Source organism: Natrix helvetica (genome assembly GCF_964273705.1).
Source record: "Natrix helvetica genome assembly, chromosome: 2".
Classification (NCBI taxonomy): Eukaryota; Metazoa; Chordata; class Lepidosauria; order Squamata; family Natricidae; genus Natrix; species Natrix helvetica.
The window spans coordinates 251827562-251845141 of record NC_138552.1 but is presented as its reverse complement, the minus strand read 5'-3'; the positions used below and the strand labels follow the sequence as shown (position 1 = coordinate 251845141).

At 40.5% G+C, this 17580-nt stretch overlaps 1 protein-coding gene across 1 annotated transcript in view; it reads right to left on the bottom strand.

Annotated features, from left to right (window-relative positions):
- TTC7A (tetratricopeptide repeat domain 7A) overlaps nt 1-17580 on the bottom strand; it is a 201788-nt gene that overhangs the window by 45728 nt on the left and 138480 nt on the right. The window contains exon 18 of the mRNA XM_081940769.1: nt 12400-12534. Coding sequence (XP_081796895.1) covers nt 12400-12534 — 135 coding nt within the window. The remainder of the gene's footprint in view (nt 1-12399; nt 12535-17580) is intronic.

Below are 17580 nucleotides of genomic sequence, written 5' to 3'. Positions count from 1 at the left end.
GCCCTTTGGGATGTTTCCAGTTTAGAATACTCCCGTTTGGACTTCAGGGGGCGCCAGCGGTTTTCATGCAATTAATAAATGAGGTACTGCATGAACACCTGTACAAGGGGGTGTTGGTTTACCTTGATGACATCCTTATCTACACGGAAACACATGAAGAACACGTGACTTTGGTGCGCTCGGTTCTCAAAACACTCCGGGCCACTGAACTTTATGTCAAATTGTCTAAGTGTGAATTTCACCAGGAGAGAATCGATTATTTGGGATAATGCATTTCTCACGAAGGCATCGAGATGGGCCCAGAGAAAGTCCAGCTGTGACTGAGTGGGCAGCTCCTCGCACCCGCAAGCAACTACAAAGTTTTTTGAGATTTGCTAACTTCTACCGCCAATTTATCCTCTTATTCGCTAGCATTGCACTGCCAATTACGAATCTCCTGAAATCAAAAGGAGAAGCTAAACCTAGGCCTGGTAAGCCTCTGAACTGGACTATGGAATGTCAAGCAGCTGTCGAGAAGTTGAAGCAACTGTTTGCAGCTGAACCTGTTTTGAAACACCCAGAAATGGATGCACCGTTTGTGATTCAAGCGGATGCAAGTGACGTGGCAGTGGGGGCAGTGTTGCTCCAAACGAACGCAGAGGGAAAATTGCAACCTTGCGCATACACCTCTCATAAGCTTACAGAAATGTAAAGGAGATGGGCTATATGGGAAAAGGAAGCTTTTGCCGCCTGGTGGGCCTTGATGACCTGGCGACATTTCCTGGAGGGGGTGAAACACCCTTTTGAAGTATGGACTGATCATAAAAACCTTGAAGCATTGAAACCCCCATGTAAGCTGTCAACTAAACAGGTACGTTGGGCACAGCATTTCAACTGGTTCAACTTTACCCTAAAATACATCCCTGGAGGGAAGAACTTTATGGCTGATGCCCTGTCCAGGCTTCCCCAGTACAACAGCATCAGACCAACCATGTTTCATCCCGTCATCCCAGCTAAGAGCCTGGCTGCCCCAATGGTCACTATAAGCCATGGGGCAGTGGATTTAGATGTAACTGTGGACTTGATGCACTAACGTAAGGAAGGTCTTGCATCCGATGACTGGTTCAAAGAACATTCTGATGAGTGCACCATGAAAGATGGTCTGGCTTGAGTAGGAGCCAAACTATGTTCCTGCCAGCCTGAAAGCTGTTGTTCTTCAATGGGCCCATGACTCGAGAATGGCTGGTCATTTTGGATTTGTGAATTTGTCATTTGGATTAAGAGGCAGTTTTGGTGGCCCTCCTTGAAAAAAAGACATTGAGTCCTATATAGCCAGTTCTCCGGTTTGTGCAGCCGCAAAGAGACCACCAGGAAAACCTCAGGGACTTCTTCAGAGTGTTGCCCGGCCTGGGGCCCCGTGGAAGGAAATATTGATGGATTTTATAGCTAACAGAAAGTCTTGGAAATACCGTTATTTGGGGTTTTGGCTCAGATCTTGCTTTTTTTTCACTGCTATCTTTTCATAATCAGTAAAAGTATCTTTAATTCCATGAACAATGGAGTTGGGAGTTTTCTTTCTTGGTTATTGATGGAGGCACGCCTGACACATTATATGGGAAAATTTTCTAAACTTCCCATTCTACAGAATAAACATCAAAAGGTCCATCCATGCTCTGAGACTAATGACAGGCACCTTTTAGTCAATGCTAAGCAGGGGCATTACAGATTTTTTTTCTTTTATATTATTCAACTTAACAGTGATTGAAAAGCTAAACAAGTCATACTTGGTTTGCTGAGAACAGGTCACGGATGCAAAAGTCTGATTACTGTTACTGTAATCTAACAATAAAAATAGTGTTAGTACTCGTGGCTGGTACTTGTCTGGATTACCTTGAAGGCTGTCATCAGTCTTGCAAGTCTCAAAATAGACAACTCCCTTTTTGCCTTTATGGCCCAAGGACTAGGAAGGCATCTTTCTGAGACTGAGATGTTTGCCATGTCCCACCCCCCCTTATATGACCTTTACCTAGTTTTCTCCTCCTCCTCCTTCACCACACCTTCTCTTCCTCTTTTATTTCAGTGGATGTGTTATTGGGTTTATTGAATCATTAGGATTTGAGCTCAGCTCACAGAAGGGTTTTATTTGCAGTTTCTTAATGTTGAGAATCTGCCCTGGCTGCTAACTGCTGACAGTGCCTGTAGGCACCATTTATTTTGGCATCCTTGGATTTTATGTCTCTCTTGATTTTGCTTACTCTGCTGGCTTTAAGTTTCACAATGATGGTAAACTCTTCATAAACCTCAAATGTATATTTAGAAAACAAAAACCACACTTCGATCTTTCTGCTTTGTAAGAAAAAAATAATCCCGGGTTATCCATAAGATCTTCGGGAGGTAGAAGAAATAGCAGAGAGCAAACTTTCTAATTGATCTTTTGGTGAGCAGATATTTTATGAATAGTGAAAACTTTATGTCAGTTATTTTGTGACAAAGCCTTGCTTTCTACCTTCCAAATGTGCCCCTTGGCCAAAATACTGTACATAGCCAGAGAAAACAGCTTACTGAGGCTTTTTACATTCTTTTAAAAAAAATAAGAAACATATTTAGATACCAAATTGAATTTTAAAAATAAAATTTCTTTTATATGGAAATAAGACAGAACAAGAGTGGTGCGTGGCCTAGCGGTGGAGCTCTCGTCTCAAAATCAGGACGCTGTGAGTTCAATCCTAGATAGAGGCAGATGTTTCTCTCTCTGAGCACACTGAGAATTTATCTGCTGAACAAAACTCCGCATTGGTGACAGGAAGGGCATCTGGCCATTAAAACACTCTGCTAGCTCCATTCAGTTGCCAGACTCCACCCCGCAAGGGATTATAGGGTTGTTAAATGAAGATGATAATGATGATGGAAATAAGGCAGAACAGATTTGTGGGAGAGAATGCCATAGGCTATAAACAAAGTTGCCCATACTTAATGTTGAAGGCTTTATCTGAAACTTCCATCTTTTAAAGGTAAAATTGGGGAGGGGGGAGGGGCAGACTTCTTCTGAGAAGTGTTGAAATATCAGAAGAAGTACTGAACACTCAATCAGTGGAATTAATTCATGGGCATAAAAAAGTAGTCAAATGCATTAAAATAATCTGCTGAATTTGGAACTAAATGAGGATAACAGGAGGAATATTGCATAAGGATTTTATCATATTCAACTATCTGTTAGCAACCAACAATATAATTTTATCTACCAAGGGGAGGGGGAGGGGGAGGAGGAGTCGGAGAAATGAAATGGGCTGGAGACATAAGCAATTTGAAAATGTGAGCACTAAATAGCACTTCTCTGGATTTTTTCAGCTGTTCTGAATCTGTGTGGGCTCATAAATGTACCGTTTGCATTGCCACAATAAAAAAAAACTATAAGCAGAAATGTAACAAGATGAAATGTATGTAAACGAGAACAATAAAATATGTTCATGGCAGTGAGGAAGATTTTAACAGTGAGCATTATTTATTCAAAGGGTGGACTGAAAATCAGTAGAAGGTGATGTATGTGGGTGGTTTAATTTAGGTTAATTTTTTTAAAAGTTGAAAAGCCAATTTCCATTCTATTGCTTATTCTATGGAAAATAAATAAAACAACTTGATAGAAGCAGAATTTGTCTAGCAGCACACACACACAAAAGGTGGCTGATTTGTGAGAAGAAATTTTGTTGACACTAGCCAACAAATTTTTAAAAATGGGCTCAGAAAGCAAATTAAATTGACAATAAATACGTGCTTCCAAGAAATTAAATTGTATGTTTCTATTAGTGGTTTATTTTGCTTACTGGTGAACCGGAAACACAATTAATCTATGGACCTAATTTACAGAGGGCTACAGAAATCAGACTGGGAGAATGAAGGATTTTTTGAAATAGGCTGTAAATCTTTTCTTTGTATAGAAATATTTGAACAAAAGTTGATTTTGTTTCTTTTTCTTTAGGTATACATATGCCAAATCTTACTTTAGATAGGAAATGAGTGGGAAGCCAGGCTACTCATATAACAGCTTTGTAAATAAATCTATAAAAGAGGATGGGAAGGAGGAGGAGAAGGAGGGAAACAATTTTGGTCATAAAATCTTTGTGCTCATATTTGCAAGTCCATATATAATGATCTTAAACTAGAATTATCTATCTGTGAAGGATTGTGATCCCCGGAATACTTTAATCTTACAATCCTGAGCTGCGGTGGTGCAGTGGTTAGAGTGCAGTACTGCAGGCTACTTCTGCTGGCTGCTTGCAATTTAGCAGATCAAATCTCATCAGGCTCAAGGTTGACTCAGCCTTCCATCCTTCCGATGTCAGTAAAATGAGGACCCAGATTGTTGGGGGCAAAATGCTGACTTTGTAAACCATTTAGAGAGGGATGTAAAGCAGTATATGTCTAAGTGCTATTGCTATCCTACAGCCATAAGAGAAATCCTGGTAAATTAGACCAGTGGTTCTCAACCTCAATAATTTTAAGTTTACCGGCCAGGGAATTCTGGGAGTTGAAGTCTCCCACATCTTTAAATTGCTAAGATTGAGAAACTGCAACTTTCCTTATGCTTCACTACTGACTATGGTGGTAAGGTTGATGAGAATTCTAGCCTAACGGCTTTTGAAGAGTTACAGGTTTTTCATGCCTTAATGAAGATCTCAACATGGAACAGAATAGGTACAGGTAGTCCTCAGCTTACAACCAAAATTGAGCCCAAGATTTATGTTGTTAAGTGAATTTTGCCCCATTTTATGACCTTTCTTGTCTCAGCTGTTAAGTGAATCACCGCAGTTGATAAGTTAACCTGGTTGTTAAATGAATCTGGCTTCCCCATTGACTTTGCTTGTCAAAGATCACAAAAATGATTACATGATCTTGGGACACAGCAATGGTCTTAAACATGAACCAGTTGCCAAGCATTCTGATCACATGATAATGGGAAAGCTGGAAAGGTCGTAACTGTGAAAAACAGTCATAAGTCTCTTTTTTCAGTGCCGTTGTAAAGGTCACTAAACAAAGTGTTATAAGTCGAGGACTACCTATACAACAATATCCCACACCAAACAGGATAGGATTTACCTGCCACCTAAGAAGAACAATGAAAAAGTGGAACAAGTTGAGAGATGATGAGAGAACTGGAAATCAAATCTTATGAGGAATGGTTACAGGAATTGGTATGCTTATCTTGTGGAAGAGAAAATTTCAGGGAAATATTATAGTTGTCCTCAGAGAGCAAAAGGAGCAAGGATTGGACTTGTTTGCTGTTGCCCTGGAGGGCAGACACAGAAGCAGTGGATTAAAACTACAGGAAAGTTAAATATTAGGAAGAATTTCAGATGGCAAGAACAGTTAACCAGTGGAATAGATTATCTCCCAAAGAGATATGCTCCCTTTCATTGAAGTCTTCAAGCAGAGGTAGTTGTTTGTCTATAAAGCTTTAATCCTGCATTGATCAGGAGTTTGATTAGAAGATTTTTGAGATCCATCTCTATATTTTTGCGATCCCTATTCACTCAAGTACAGATAAATTAGATGGCCATCCTGTTTCCAACTATACTTAGTCAGACATCTCTTAAAGTTAACAAACAAATATAAATCTAACTCCCAAGGCTTTGGGTTCTCCATATCTTCATTCAATGAAACAAATGACATCATTTGGGGCTATTCGGCAGTGCAGAGTTGCAAGAAATGGAGCTGTTTGTTTAAATTCCTTGCAGCTCTGCTTACAATACAGTACAATAGTAGAGTTGGAAGGGACCTTGGAGGTCTTCTAGTCCAACCCCCTGCCTAGGCAGGAAACCCTATACCGTTTCAGACAAATAGCTATCCAACATCTTCTTAAAGACTTCCAGGGTTGGGGCATTCACAACTTCTGGAGGAAATCTCTTCCACTGATTAATTGTTCTAACTGTCAGGAAGTTTCTCCTCAGTTCTAAGTTGCTTCTCTCCTTGATTAGTTTCCACCCATTGCTTCTGGTTCTACCCTCAGGTGCCTTGGAGAATAGTTTGACTCCCTCTTCTTTGTGGCAACCCCTGAGATATTGGAACAATGCTATCATGTCTCCCCTAGTCCTTCTTTCTCTTAAGCTAAACATACCCAGTTCCTGCAACCGTTCTTCATATGTTTTAGTCTCCAGTCCCCTAAAACATATGCTTGTTGGATGGGAAATCCATCTTCCTCTCCCTCTTCCTCACCCTTCCTCCAGACTGGAGACATAAGGACTCAGCTGAAATGTAGACTTATTAGATCTATTGATTGTAATCGCTATCTCAGAATTTATAGTAACTGAATTGGAGAACAGTGCAGTAGTTTCCTGAATCTCCAAATAAATCCACAAATAGAGGCTAACTATTAATTCTTTTTTACTAAAAAAAAAAAGTTGGGCTTATATGACAAACTAGGTTAAATTGGCTAATCTGAGTCAGAAGTTATTATTGCATAATACACTGGATCAAACTGGTCACCCACATTTCAGCTTAGCATGCTTGAAAAACTTCCTTGTCCGTTTAGGTTAATATCTTTTGTGAACCCAAGAAATTGGATAAGTGTCAGGTCTGCCATATTTGGCTTGGCGCCTCGCTGGCATCCTGCCATCAAAGGCCAGGAAGGGGGGGGATGGGGGTGAGGACAAATGGGCAATAATCATGTATGGGGATGTGATGGGAATTAGGGATGGGGAATGACAGGTTGAGGAAGATCAGGGAAGCGTATCTCAGGATTTCTTAAAATACCTATGTGGCTCTTTGTAGTCTAAAGATGAACTGGTCATGGGGGGAGAGCTGGGACAAGTGAAAAAAATCTCACATGGGAAATTTAGTTTTAGCTTGACTTTACTGCAGTCAGCAATCTTGAGTAAAAGACTTTATCACTTCACCCAAATGAAGTTGAGGGTCTTTCTTTCCCAAGGGACCTGTTTGGGACAGGTCTAGCAGTATACGTTTGGTCTAGTGGTTAAGGCACCAGGCCAGAAAGCATGAGACAATTTATTCAAGTCCCTCTTTAGTTATGTTGTTCTGGGGAAAATAGGAGGAGGAACGTATGTCAGATATGTTTTACATCTTGGGTTATTTGTAAAAATAATAAAGGTGGGATCTAAATAAATAAATATCATTTATTAACTAAATCACGGATAAACATGTTATCTGAATACAACCTGACGTTATTTGTGTATGCTTGATCTATGGTGTTTTGAACCCAGGCGATTAGGCTGGTTTAGTAAACCATTAGTCAGTTAAACATGGGTTAGCATGTTGTGTGAAAACAACCAAAGATCTTCACGTTGCATAGTGACTCCCTCTTGCCTTGTCTGCCAAATGATGACTGGTCTTGGGCTCAAGGCAAGCTTTTTTGTTGTTGTTGTTGTTGCAAAGATAGAAAAAACATTTCATTGCTATTTTACCGCTGGGTTCCGAGAATGACAGCAAGTGCTTCATGGATGGCCTGTTCTCTGCAGAACAGATCTGCAGTTATTTTTTGAACAGTATTACTTCTGGCAGTTTATTGTTGATGAACCATATCAATTTGCTGCTGATATACAATGGAAAGAAGCTTAGAGCTGGTTTATGTAAAACACTGATCTGGAGCTCTGAATGCATTTGAAAGCAGTGTCAAGAATCATTCTTCCTGTCACTACTCAGGTGGAAACAATTGGATTTCTGTCCTGAGAAATCAAATGGCTTTTTAAAGTGCAGATAAACCATCTGGAATCAAAGTTCCCCTTATTGCTAGTTCAGGCCTTTTTAACCTGAAAAAAATACAGCTATTGATTGAACTTTCTGCAAAAAAAATATGTCTAGGACTTTCTGTTCCAGGTTATGAAAATAAGACATAAAAGCCAATGAATGTTTCAGTTTTGAATCATTATAGATGAGCAGGCTATTTGGATGATAACTCTCTTGAATGCTTCTGTCCAGCAAGCAGCCTTCAGCATTACATTGCCTCTAATCCTGGAAGCAACATTTTATCTCCCAAATATCTGTCTAATTTGTGTAGTCTCTGATCCTTGTAAACTCAAGCCTGCCTCCCTACTGTATCCATTGGTGAGAAACTTCACTTGCCTCTGGAGTAGAACAGAAACAATATGCTGGGATTGTTTATTTGTTCTTTAGTCACAGCAAAAGCTAATAAGGACAAACATAACACTTTGGTAGGCAGAAGATCAGCATAAAATTCAGGAAAGTGATGCCAAAACACTTTGATTTTTCCCAGAAAAATGGCACCAATGTTGTTGGAGAGGCAAGCAAGGATTTAAATCCTTGATCTTACACTATAAATATGTTGTGAGATTCTACCTCAACCTTTTTTCCTCGGATTTGAAATAAGATTTCTATGGAAACTGTCTATTACAATTGAAAGACTGAAAATGGATCAGAGGAAGGAAATGAATGTATTACAAGATTACTGTATATATAACACAGCAAAACAGATGTTTTCTATTAGCTCACTGTGTCTTGTGCTATTCTGGATTCCAGCAGCACTGCACATTGGTGGCGCATTCATTTCAATATTTCTTTAAAAGATGGTGTTCAGTTTGCTGCTGGGAGATGGAAATGACTTGCTCTGTTTTGCCAATGAAGAGAGAGAAGGATTAGCTATTTTAACCATCTCTTTGCATATGTACTGTGGAATGTAGTATGATCATCCATCTGGTAAAGTCTGGAACTGGGGCATTTAACCAATTACTTCAGCACGTTTTTTGTGGAACGGCCATATTTGATAAAGCTTAAGTTTATTTAAGATGACTGCCAATGGCAAGCAGAGAGAGGCATCACAGTCAGGAGAGAGAAAAAAACTACAAAAGAATAAGTGCTACCTTACCATACAAAATGCCAGTCACAACAGCTACTACATAGTACAAGGAGCAGCCAATAATAAAAAAAATCTGAATAATATGGTAAATATTTTACCCTTTCTAATTGTTCACGTTTATACAAAACAATTCCTGTTTTCTGATATTTATCTTAGTAAATATTTGTTCCCTTTTAGCCTTTTATATTATGGCAATTAGTTTATTTTGCAGATGCAGGAGTGGGATTCAGCCAGTTCGGATCGGTTCAAGTGAACCAGATGCTAATTTTACATCTGGTTCACCAAACCGGCAGTTGAAAGGACTGGCCCACCTCTTCCCTTGCCTCCCAGGAGTCTCCACATGGTCCATTTTGGATGCTAGGTAAGTGCAGGGCCTGCGTAGATGCTCTGGGAGAGCAAGAAATGGGCCTCCCGGAAGTTCCGCTGTGGGGCAGGAGGCCGAGTAAGCCACACCCACCATGACCACACCTATCATGACCACACTCACCCAGCAAATGGGCAGAGCAGTGATGTGCAGTCAGGTGAGGCAGGGGAGGCACAGCCTCACCACTGTCATCATGAAAAGAAAAAAAAATGTAAAAGGAAAAAGGTGAGAGCTGAGGTCAGGCTGAGCTAGTTGCTGCCTCACCGTGGATGACTGCTTAACTGTTTAAAAAAGCCTCTAAAAAAGCGCCCTCTACTATGAGAAGAACTGCATGCCTCATTTAGTCTGACTTTGGCAGAGTTAAGCAATGGTTAAAAGCCTAAAAATTTCTGACGTAGGTGAGGCACGCAGTTCTCCTGCCTCATAGTAGAGGGTGCTCGTTTGGGTGGGGCTTCTTCAGAGGACTCGAGGCAAGAGCAGAGTTGAAATCCTCTCTGAAACAGCTGGAAAAGGTACGTGTGGGTCGGAGGGAGGGGGAGGAATTCAAACTTCATCCTCCTGGTGCGGGGTTTTGGGTAAAGGCTGGAGGGAAGGACTCTGGCTCGCTTCTCCCTCCCCAAGTGTAGTTTGATTGCAGGCAGAGCCAAGTTGCCTTTTCAAACCTGTAATCAGTGAAGCTGGGCTGGATCCTTCCGGGGCTGTGGGAAAGTGTGTGTGCTCCAGTATGGCTCTTTGACTGGCTTCCTGCCTCCTCCTGTGGTCTCCTCGCTGGTGCTCTTCCCTCCAATCCAACTTTGTGTGTGTGTTGTGTGTGTGTGTGTTTGAGAGAGGGGGGAGGGAGGGAGAGAGGGAGGAAGGAAGGGAAGGGAGAAGAAAAAGAAAGAAGGAAACTTCTTTCGCAAAGGAGAAAAACAAATGCTGTTGCTTTAAATCGGAACTGAGCATGCCTGGCTGTGGAATTCTGGGAGTTGAAGTCCACAAGTCTAAAAAAATTTGAAACCCACCACTGTGTCAGTGCCTCACCAGCCATAAACCTCACCGCACGTCACTGGGGCAGAGAACCTAAAATTTTTCAATCCCACCGCTGTGCACATGGCTAATATGTAGGTATGTTAAGTATATGTAACTGTAATACATATGCATATATAAACAAAGCTACCCTGGAATGGAAAGCCACAAAATCATACATTGAAAAAACTACAGCTTAACTTTTTCCTCAGTACAAGAAATTCAGTACTAGAACATTTGAAACAGACGACTAAAGAGGGACAGCTCCCCACCCTCTAGAAATTTAGGGTGGAAATCTTGAGGGAGGAAATCTTAATGTCAGTTGAAGTCTCCTCTTCTGCAACTTCAGTTCTGTTGGTCTAATTCCGCTGTCTACATGGGCAGGGAACAATATTTGTCATTATTTGTATGACAGTACTAAAAGTATTTGATGAAAGTTTAACCTCCCATTCAATAGTCTCTTCTCCAGATGATTACTAGTGCCGACACAACTTTTATATGCTCTATGATTTATTGTAATTTTGTTTATGTTTTGACAGATTTTTCCCTTTGAGTTGCATGTTGTGTACATTATTTTGTGATATTTTAATATGAATGCAATGTAGAAATATATTTTAAGAATTAAGTATATGGAAACACTTAATTCATTCAGCCTTTCTTCATAGGATTATTTAAACTGCAACTCCACAGTCACCTTATAGGAGAGATGGGCGGCATAAAAATGTAATCAACAATTCTGTCAGAAGAGCGAGGCAACTCATAGACGTGTTTGATATTCTCTACATTTGCAAAGATCTCAAAAAATGGCAAATGTTCTGCTATGCGATGTTCAGACTCCCTTCCTTTTTAAAAAGTGAAATAAATATACAATACAATACAATACAATACAATAGTAGAGTTGGAAGGGACCTTGGAGGTCTTCTAGTCCAACCCCCTGCCTAGGCAGGAAACCCTATACCGTTCCAGACAAATGGCTATCCAACATCTTCTTAAAGACTTCCAGTGTTGGGGCATTCACAACTTCTGGAGGCAAGCTGTTCCACTGATTGATTGTTCTAACTGTCAGGAAGTTTCTCCTCAGTTCTAAGTTGCTTCTCTCCTTGATTAGTTTCCACCCATTGCTTCTTGTTCTGCCCTCAGGTGCCTTGGAGAATAGTTTGACTCCCTCTTCTTTGTGGCAACCCCTGAGATATTGGAAGACTGCTATCATGTCTCCCCTAGTCCTTCTTTCTCTTAAGCTAGACATACCTAGTTCCTGCAACCGTTCTTCATATGTTTTAGTCTCCAGTCCCCTAATCATCTTTGTTGTTCTTCTCTGCACTCTTTCTAGAGTCTCCACATCTTTTTTACATCGTGGCGACCAGAACTGAATGCAGTATTCCAAGTGTGGCCTCACCAAGACATTATAAAGTGGTATTAACACTTCACGTGATCTTGATTCTATGCCTCTGTTGATGCAGCCTAGAACTGTGTTGGCTTTTTTGGCAGCTGCTGCACACTGCTGGCTCATATTTAAATGGTTGTCCACTAGAACTATATAAATTATATAACTATATAATTCATTTATTTATATAAATAAATGAATTAAGCCTCTTGTAAGTTTAATGCATTTATTTTGTGTTTGACTTCTCACCAAACATATAGGGACACGTGGAATTAAGGGCCAATCTTGTCACCTGGTGGTGGCAATGTGGGCCTCAGATAAGGTAACATAGATGGATGATCTAAAGTTTGTAAGTAATCTCCAATATTATACCTTCCTAGGATGCTTCCAAATTTTGATGGCAAAATGACTGAATTTCCATAAGATTTCCTCCCCAAAATTAAAGTTTGAAAACCATTCTCATTTCTTCCTTTAAATGTTCCCATGCACAGTAGCATTACACGTGCAAGCGAATGTGTGTGGGAGTACGCCCGAACCAGTAGTGAAAAAATTGGCAACCCACCTCTGTCCAAAGCCACCAGATAGGGGTGGATTTTCTCTAAGACGTTTCCCACTATAATTATATTTCTATTCATACACCCACCCACCCCAAGCCCCGAGAAAATATCCAGCTATCAGATGGTTTCCTGTGGCCTTACAGAAGATTGTAAAGCAAGATTGCAGCTCTTCCAACATTGCCTACCTGCTAATACAAATCTGTGGAAGATACTTTCAACAACGGTATTTATGCCAAGATGATTGTCAGAATCTTAGAATGAATATCACAGGAAAACAACTTACCAGCCTGCAACCAGATCTGTTCAAGAGTTGTCCACAGCTGAATAGGCCCTTGCTTTGAGGCAGAACTCTGCATAGTTATCTCTGACATGGCCTGTTCCAGTCGTGATGCTGCAATGGAAGATGCTCGCTGGGAGCCTGGAAGGAGAGGTAGAAGATATGACTCATATATCATTTGATTGCTGTTTGTATAAGGGGGCGAGAGATAAGTACCTTGATCCACATATTAGACGGAGGGCCCAGTGGGAGGCCCATATTAAAACAACATACCTCATGTGTGACCAGAATCTGAAAACAACATTTAACACAGCACAAATTCTGACTAAAATGGTACGACTGAGATCGGCATATGTGGGCCTCATTGTGGTAGATTGCAGGGGTGATAAAAAAACATAATTTTGTCGTTTTATACTATTTTACATATTTATGTATTAAATTATTATATTACCTCCTATAACTGTTGCATTTTACCCTGCTCTCATTTTAAATTGTTTGTTTAGAATTTTGTTGGCAATATGTGTTTGAACCTGTACGTCGATATGGCCTATAGGCTAATCAATCAATCAATGAATACATACATAAACATAGTCAAGCTTTTGAGGTTAACAATATAATTCAAATGATGGTATTTGGCTAATGAAAAAAGTCTAAAGCAGTTTCTTATTCCTGGAAATCATTATTAGACTAGATCAGTGGTTCTCAACCTTCCCAATGCCGCGATCCTTTAATACAATTCCTCATGTTGTGGTGACCCCCAACTATAAAATTGGTGTCTCGGTTCCTATGACCATCGAAAATATGTGTTTTCCGATGGTCTTAGGCGACCCCTGTGAAAGGGTCGTTCGACCCCCAAAGGGGTCCCGACCCACAGGGAGAACCACTGGACTAGATGGTAGTGCGACTGTGTCTGAAGGCCAACTCCCAGGAAACTAGGGGACTTCCTTGTTCAGATGATTGGCCATTGTAAGAACGGAGTGCAGTTTGTTTGTTTGTTTGTTTATTGGATTTATTGTTCTCCTGCAGGGCATTGTTTATGCCCTTATGTACTTTCAAAACAACAATAAAGCAGCATTACTAAAAAAAAAAAATTCTGCTGCTAAGTCTACTCTGAATTATGTTTTTTTTTTTAATCTCCACAAGCATTCCAATGCTGGCACCTGTTAAATTGAATTCTGAGGTTGCAGTATGTTATACAGCATAAATACATTAAACCCTAAATTTGCTATTGTAAAAGTTAGGAGTTTGTGACTTTATAATTTAAACTATAGTTCATACGTCAGGAAGCAATCACACATTCTGCAGGTATGAACAGCCCCAGATGCAATTTTTAGAATTTTAAGACTGCAAACATAAGAAAAGGAACTATGGCCAGAAGATTAGAAAGCCCCTGCTAATGAGGACTGGACTGAAAAATGTGGGTAGTCTAGAGGGGTTGGGCTGGGTAGTAGCACAATTTTGCGCTGGTTTGGCTCCTTCCTTCAAAACTGGTCCCAATTGGTGGTAATAGGAGTGAGAGGTCCGCTATCGTGTGACATGCCATAGGACTCAGGACTATCTCCGCTCTTTTTTAACATCTACATGAAGTCAGGGGTGGTATTAAGCGGGTTCTGACAAGTTCTGGAAAACTGGTAGTGGAAATTTTGGGGTAGTTCGGAGAACCAGTAAATACCACCTCTGATTGGCCCTGCCCCCATCTATTCTCTGCCTCCCGAGTCCCAGCTGATTGGGAGGGAATGGGGATTTTGCAGTAACCTTTCCCTGGAGTAGGGGAGGCAATGGAGATTTTACAGTATCCTTTCCCTGCCACACCCACCAAACCATGCCCACCACGCCATGCCATGTCACACCCACCAAGCCACGTCCACAGAACTGGTAGTAACATTTTTTGAATGTTACTTCACTGCATGAAGTCATGGGACGAGATCATCTATCACTTTGAGTAAGGTATCTGCAATATGCTGATGATGCCCAACTTTTTTTTTTTACTTCTGGTGACCCAAGTGATGCTGCTGGTGCCCTCTCTTGGTGCCTGGGGATTTGAAATTGGGGGGGGGGATGGACAACAGGCTTCAACTGAACCCTGGCAAGACCGAATGATTTTGGGTGCATGGGGCTCCGAGATTCAGGACCTTGTCACCTTTGACTCTGGATAGTGTGGGACTACTCCTGATAGATCTGGTCTGCAACTTGGAGTTTCTCCTGGACTCACAACTCCTGCCTGAAGAGCAGGTGGCAATCCCTGCTAGGAGAGCCTTTGCATAACTTTGGGTTGTGTGCCAGTTGCTAGTTTTTCTGGATCAGAAGTCCCCGCACTTAGTCATTCAGGCCCTAGTCATCTCATGGTTGGACTATTGTAATGCACTCTACATGGGGCCACTCTTGAAGAACATTCAAAAGCTACAGCTGGTACAGAGTGCAGCTGCACAAGTAGTTCAAAGAAGGGCCCATGTAACATACTTCTCTATGAGCTGCATTGGCTGCCAGTCTGTTTCCAGATGCATTTCAAAGTATTGACAGTCTCCTTCATAGCATAGGTCCAGTTGACTTGAGGGACCGACTCATCCCACTGGGGTTGGCCCATCCCACTCGTGCCAGCAAAGGAGGCATGCTATGAGTCCCGTTGACCCGATTTATTCTAGTTAGGGGGCCCAGGAATTGGGCCTTTCTCTGCCACTGCATCTGTCCTCTGTAATACCTTGCCCCCTTATGAGGTTGGCCTCAACCCTCCTGACCTTCCGTTGGAGCCTAAAGACCTAAAGACCAATGGGGGAGCATCACAGTGGAAGTGGTTGATTGATTAACAACAGATCCCACTTCTTCCCCAACGCTGCGCCCGCTTCCCTCCCTCTCTTTATCTATCTAATCACTCTCTCTCCCCCCTCCCTCCCTCTTTCTCTGTCTCTGTCTCTGTCTCTGTCTCTCATCTAACTATCATTTATCTATCATCTATCTATTACTATCTAGCTATCCATCCATCTAATATTTTATGATTGTAAGCCACACATAGTTACCCTGTAGTAAGCTAGGCAGCCAATAAATTTTGTAAGTAAGTAAATAAATAAATACCGGTACATACATACATACATACATACATACATACATACATGCATGCATACATACATACATACTTTGCAGGTTTTTAAGAACTTAGATTGCATTACTCTGTACCACATTCGGAGAGGAATTTAGCTTTTGTGAACTACCATTTCTTTTATTTTAGTTAGGTAGATTCTTAGACTACTCATTTCAACTACTGTTTAAACACTGATATGTTTTTGTCATGTGACAAGTAGCTACTGAAATCTAAGCCTACTAAGTATCCTTTGAAGCTCAAATTCTTGTTTACACAGCCTTCCTACTAAGAAAAAAAAGAGAAAGTTATTCTATCAAATATGAAATAAGCTGAAAAATGATTTCATCATCATCAGATAGTGGTAAGTCATCCATTACATGAGGAATATTTGTTTAATATTGGACAAATTGTAGTGTTATGCCTACAATCGTGGAGAAATGTCCCAGAAAACAAAAAAGGAGCCCAGAGGATCTAGGGAATGCCAAGGTCTTCGTGTTCCCGTCTCTCCCTAGGCTTCCCGATTGCTGCAAAGCACATTTCGCATGGTCTGGATAAGAGCCTAATCATATCTCAGTACAACTATACTCAGGGCAACATAAAAGCACACTTCATGAATGCACATAAATTCCCCTCCGGCTTATTGCAGAATTTATGACCCTAAGCTTTCAGTAGCTAGCTCATTTCTAAGAAACACATCAAGGCTTGGCTTTTTTTCTATCTTCCAACTGGCTTCTCCTGTCATCTTAGTTTGTTGTAAATAGACTTGAAAATCATTTGATCAAAAGGCAAGCTGTCGATCTGAAATCAAATATACTTCAAATATAACATTCAGTACTGTACCAAGAATCATATGCCCAGTTGGCATTTGCTTGAATTTATAGATTTCAATCCTGACTTTGCAACTCTTATATTCTTACTGTGTAACATTACCTTAATTGTGCAATAATAATCTCAGTTACTGGAGAGATGGAGCCAACAGGAAAAATTAAGAATGCAAAGGCAAAACAAAATTGCATCCTGCTTCTTAAGAATAAATCCCATCGGTCTTGCCTCTGCCTTCTAGGAAAGAGCAGTCTTTCTCCTGTAGGCTCCAGCATCCTGAAAATTGCCTTGAGGGGGAAACATTGAGAGTTCTTTATGGCAATGAATATCTGGACCCTAGAAAAAAAAAATCCTTGCAATAATTTTCTCCATTTTTAATCATTGTAAGGAATAATGAAAGATCAAGGAGAGTCAATCAAAGTTTTCTACCATTGCATTGGGACTTGGAAACCCTGAGACTAATTGCAGAAGCCAAAATATACATAATTTCCTTGCTTCCCTGCACGTCACTCTACACTCTTTATTCCCATTAACCTCTTACTGAAGTTGTGTCAAATTCACAAACAGCAACAATCAGTTGAAATTAAAGAACTACTTTTGAGTTGACGTTGACCTCTCAGATCTTCATTAAACTGATGTCAGCCCTCTTTGCAAACAGCTACATCTCTGAGCATGTGCACACTTTTTTGCATAATTTCTTGATCAGAGGGCCATCAAAAATAAGATTTTATTCAACAGTTTATTTAGTAACTGTTGTTTGGTCCACATGGATATGGGGTTGAATTTATGGATGTGATTATCCCGTCTTGAAGGTAAGCTTCAAGGTTGATTATGTAGAGAAAATCTGTCTGACACACTTCTGTAATTTAATTGCACATTCCTGCTACGTCTGCAAGTCCGCCAGCCATTTTAACTGGTTCAGCATTTATGAGACATTATAAAATAGACAGATGTGGCCTTTAATAATACTGAATTGCAATTTCTTTATTCCTGGGTGACATGGGTGAAAAAGACAATATTCCATAAATCCATGGTGCAGCTACACTTTTATTTCAACAATGTTCCCAGGAAGAATGCAGAAAGAATTCTGACAGATTAGATTTTCCTAATCCAGAATTAAGTCTAGTACAGTCAAACAGATGCCTATAAAAATCTCACACTCAGGAAATGAGTATTTATTAAGTGACTCCACGGCATGTTGGCTATGACAATAGAAACAGTATAGAGCTATTGTATGCAACTGATACAACACACAGCACATATAGTAGCCGATGGTTATGAGATCCATA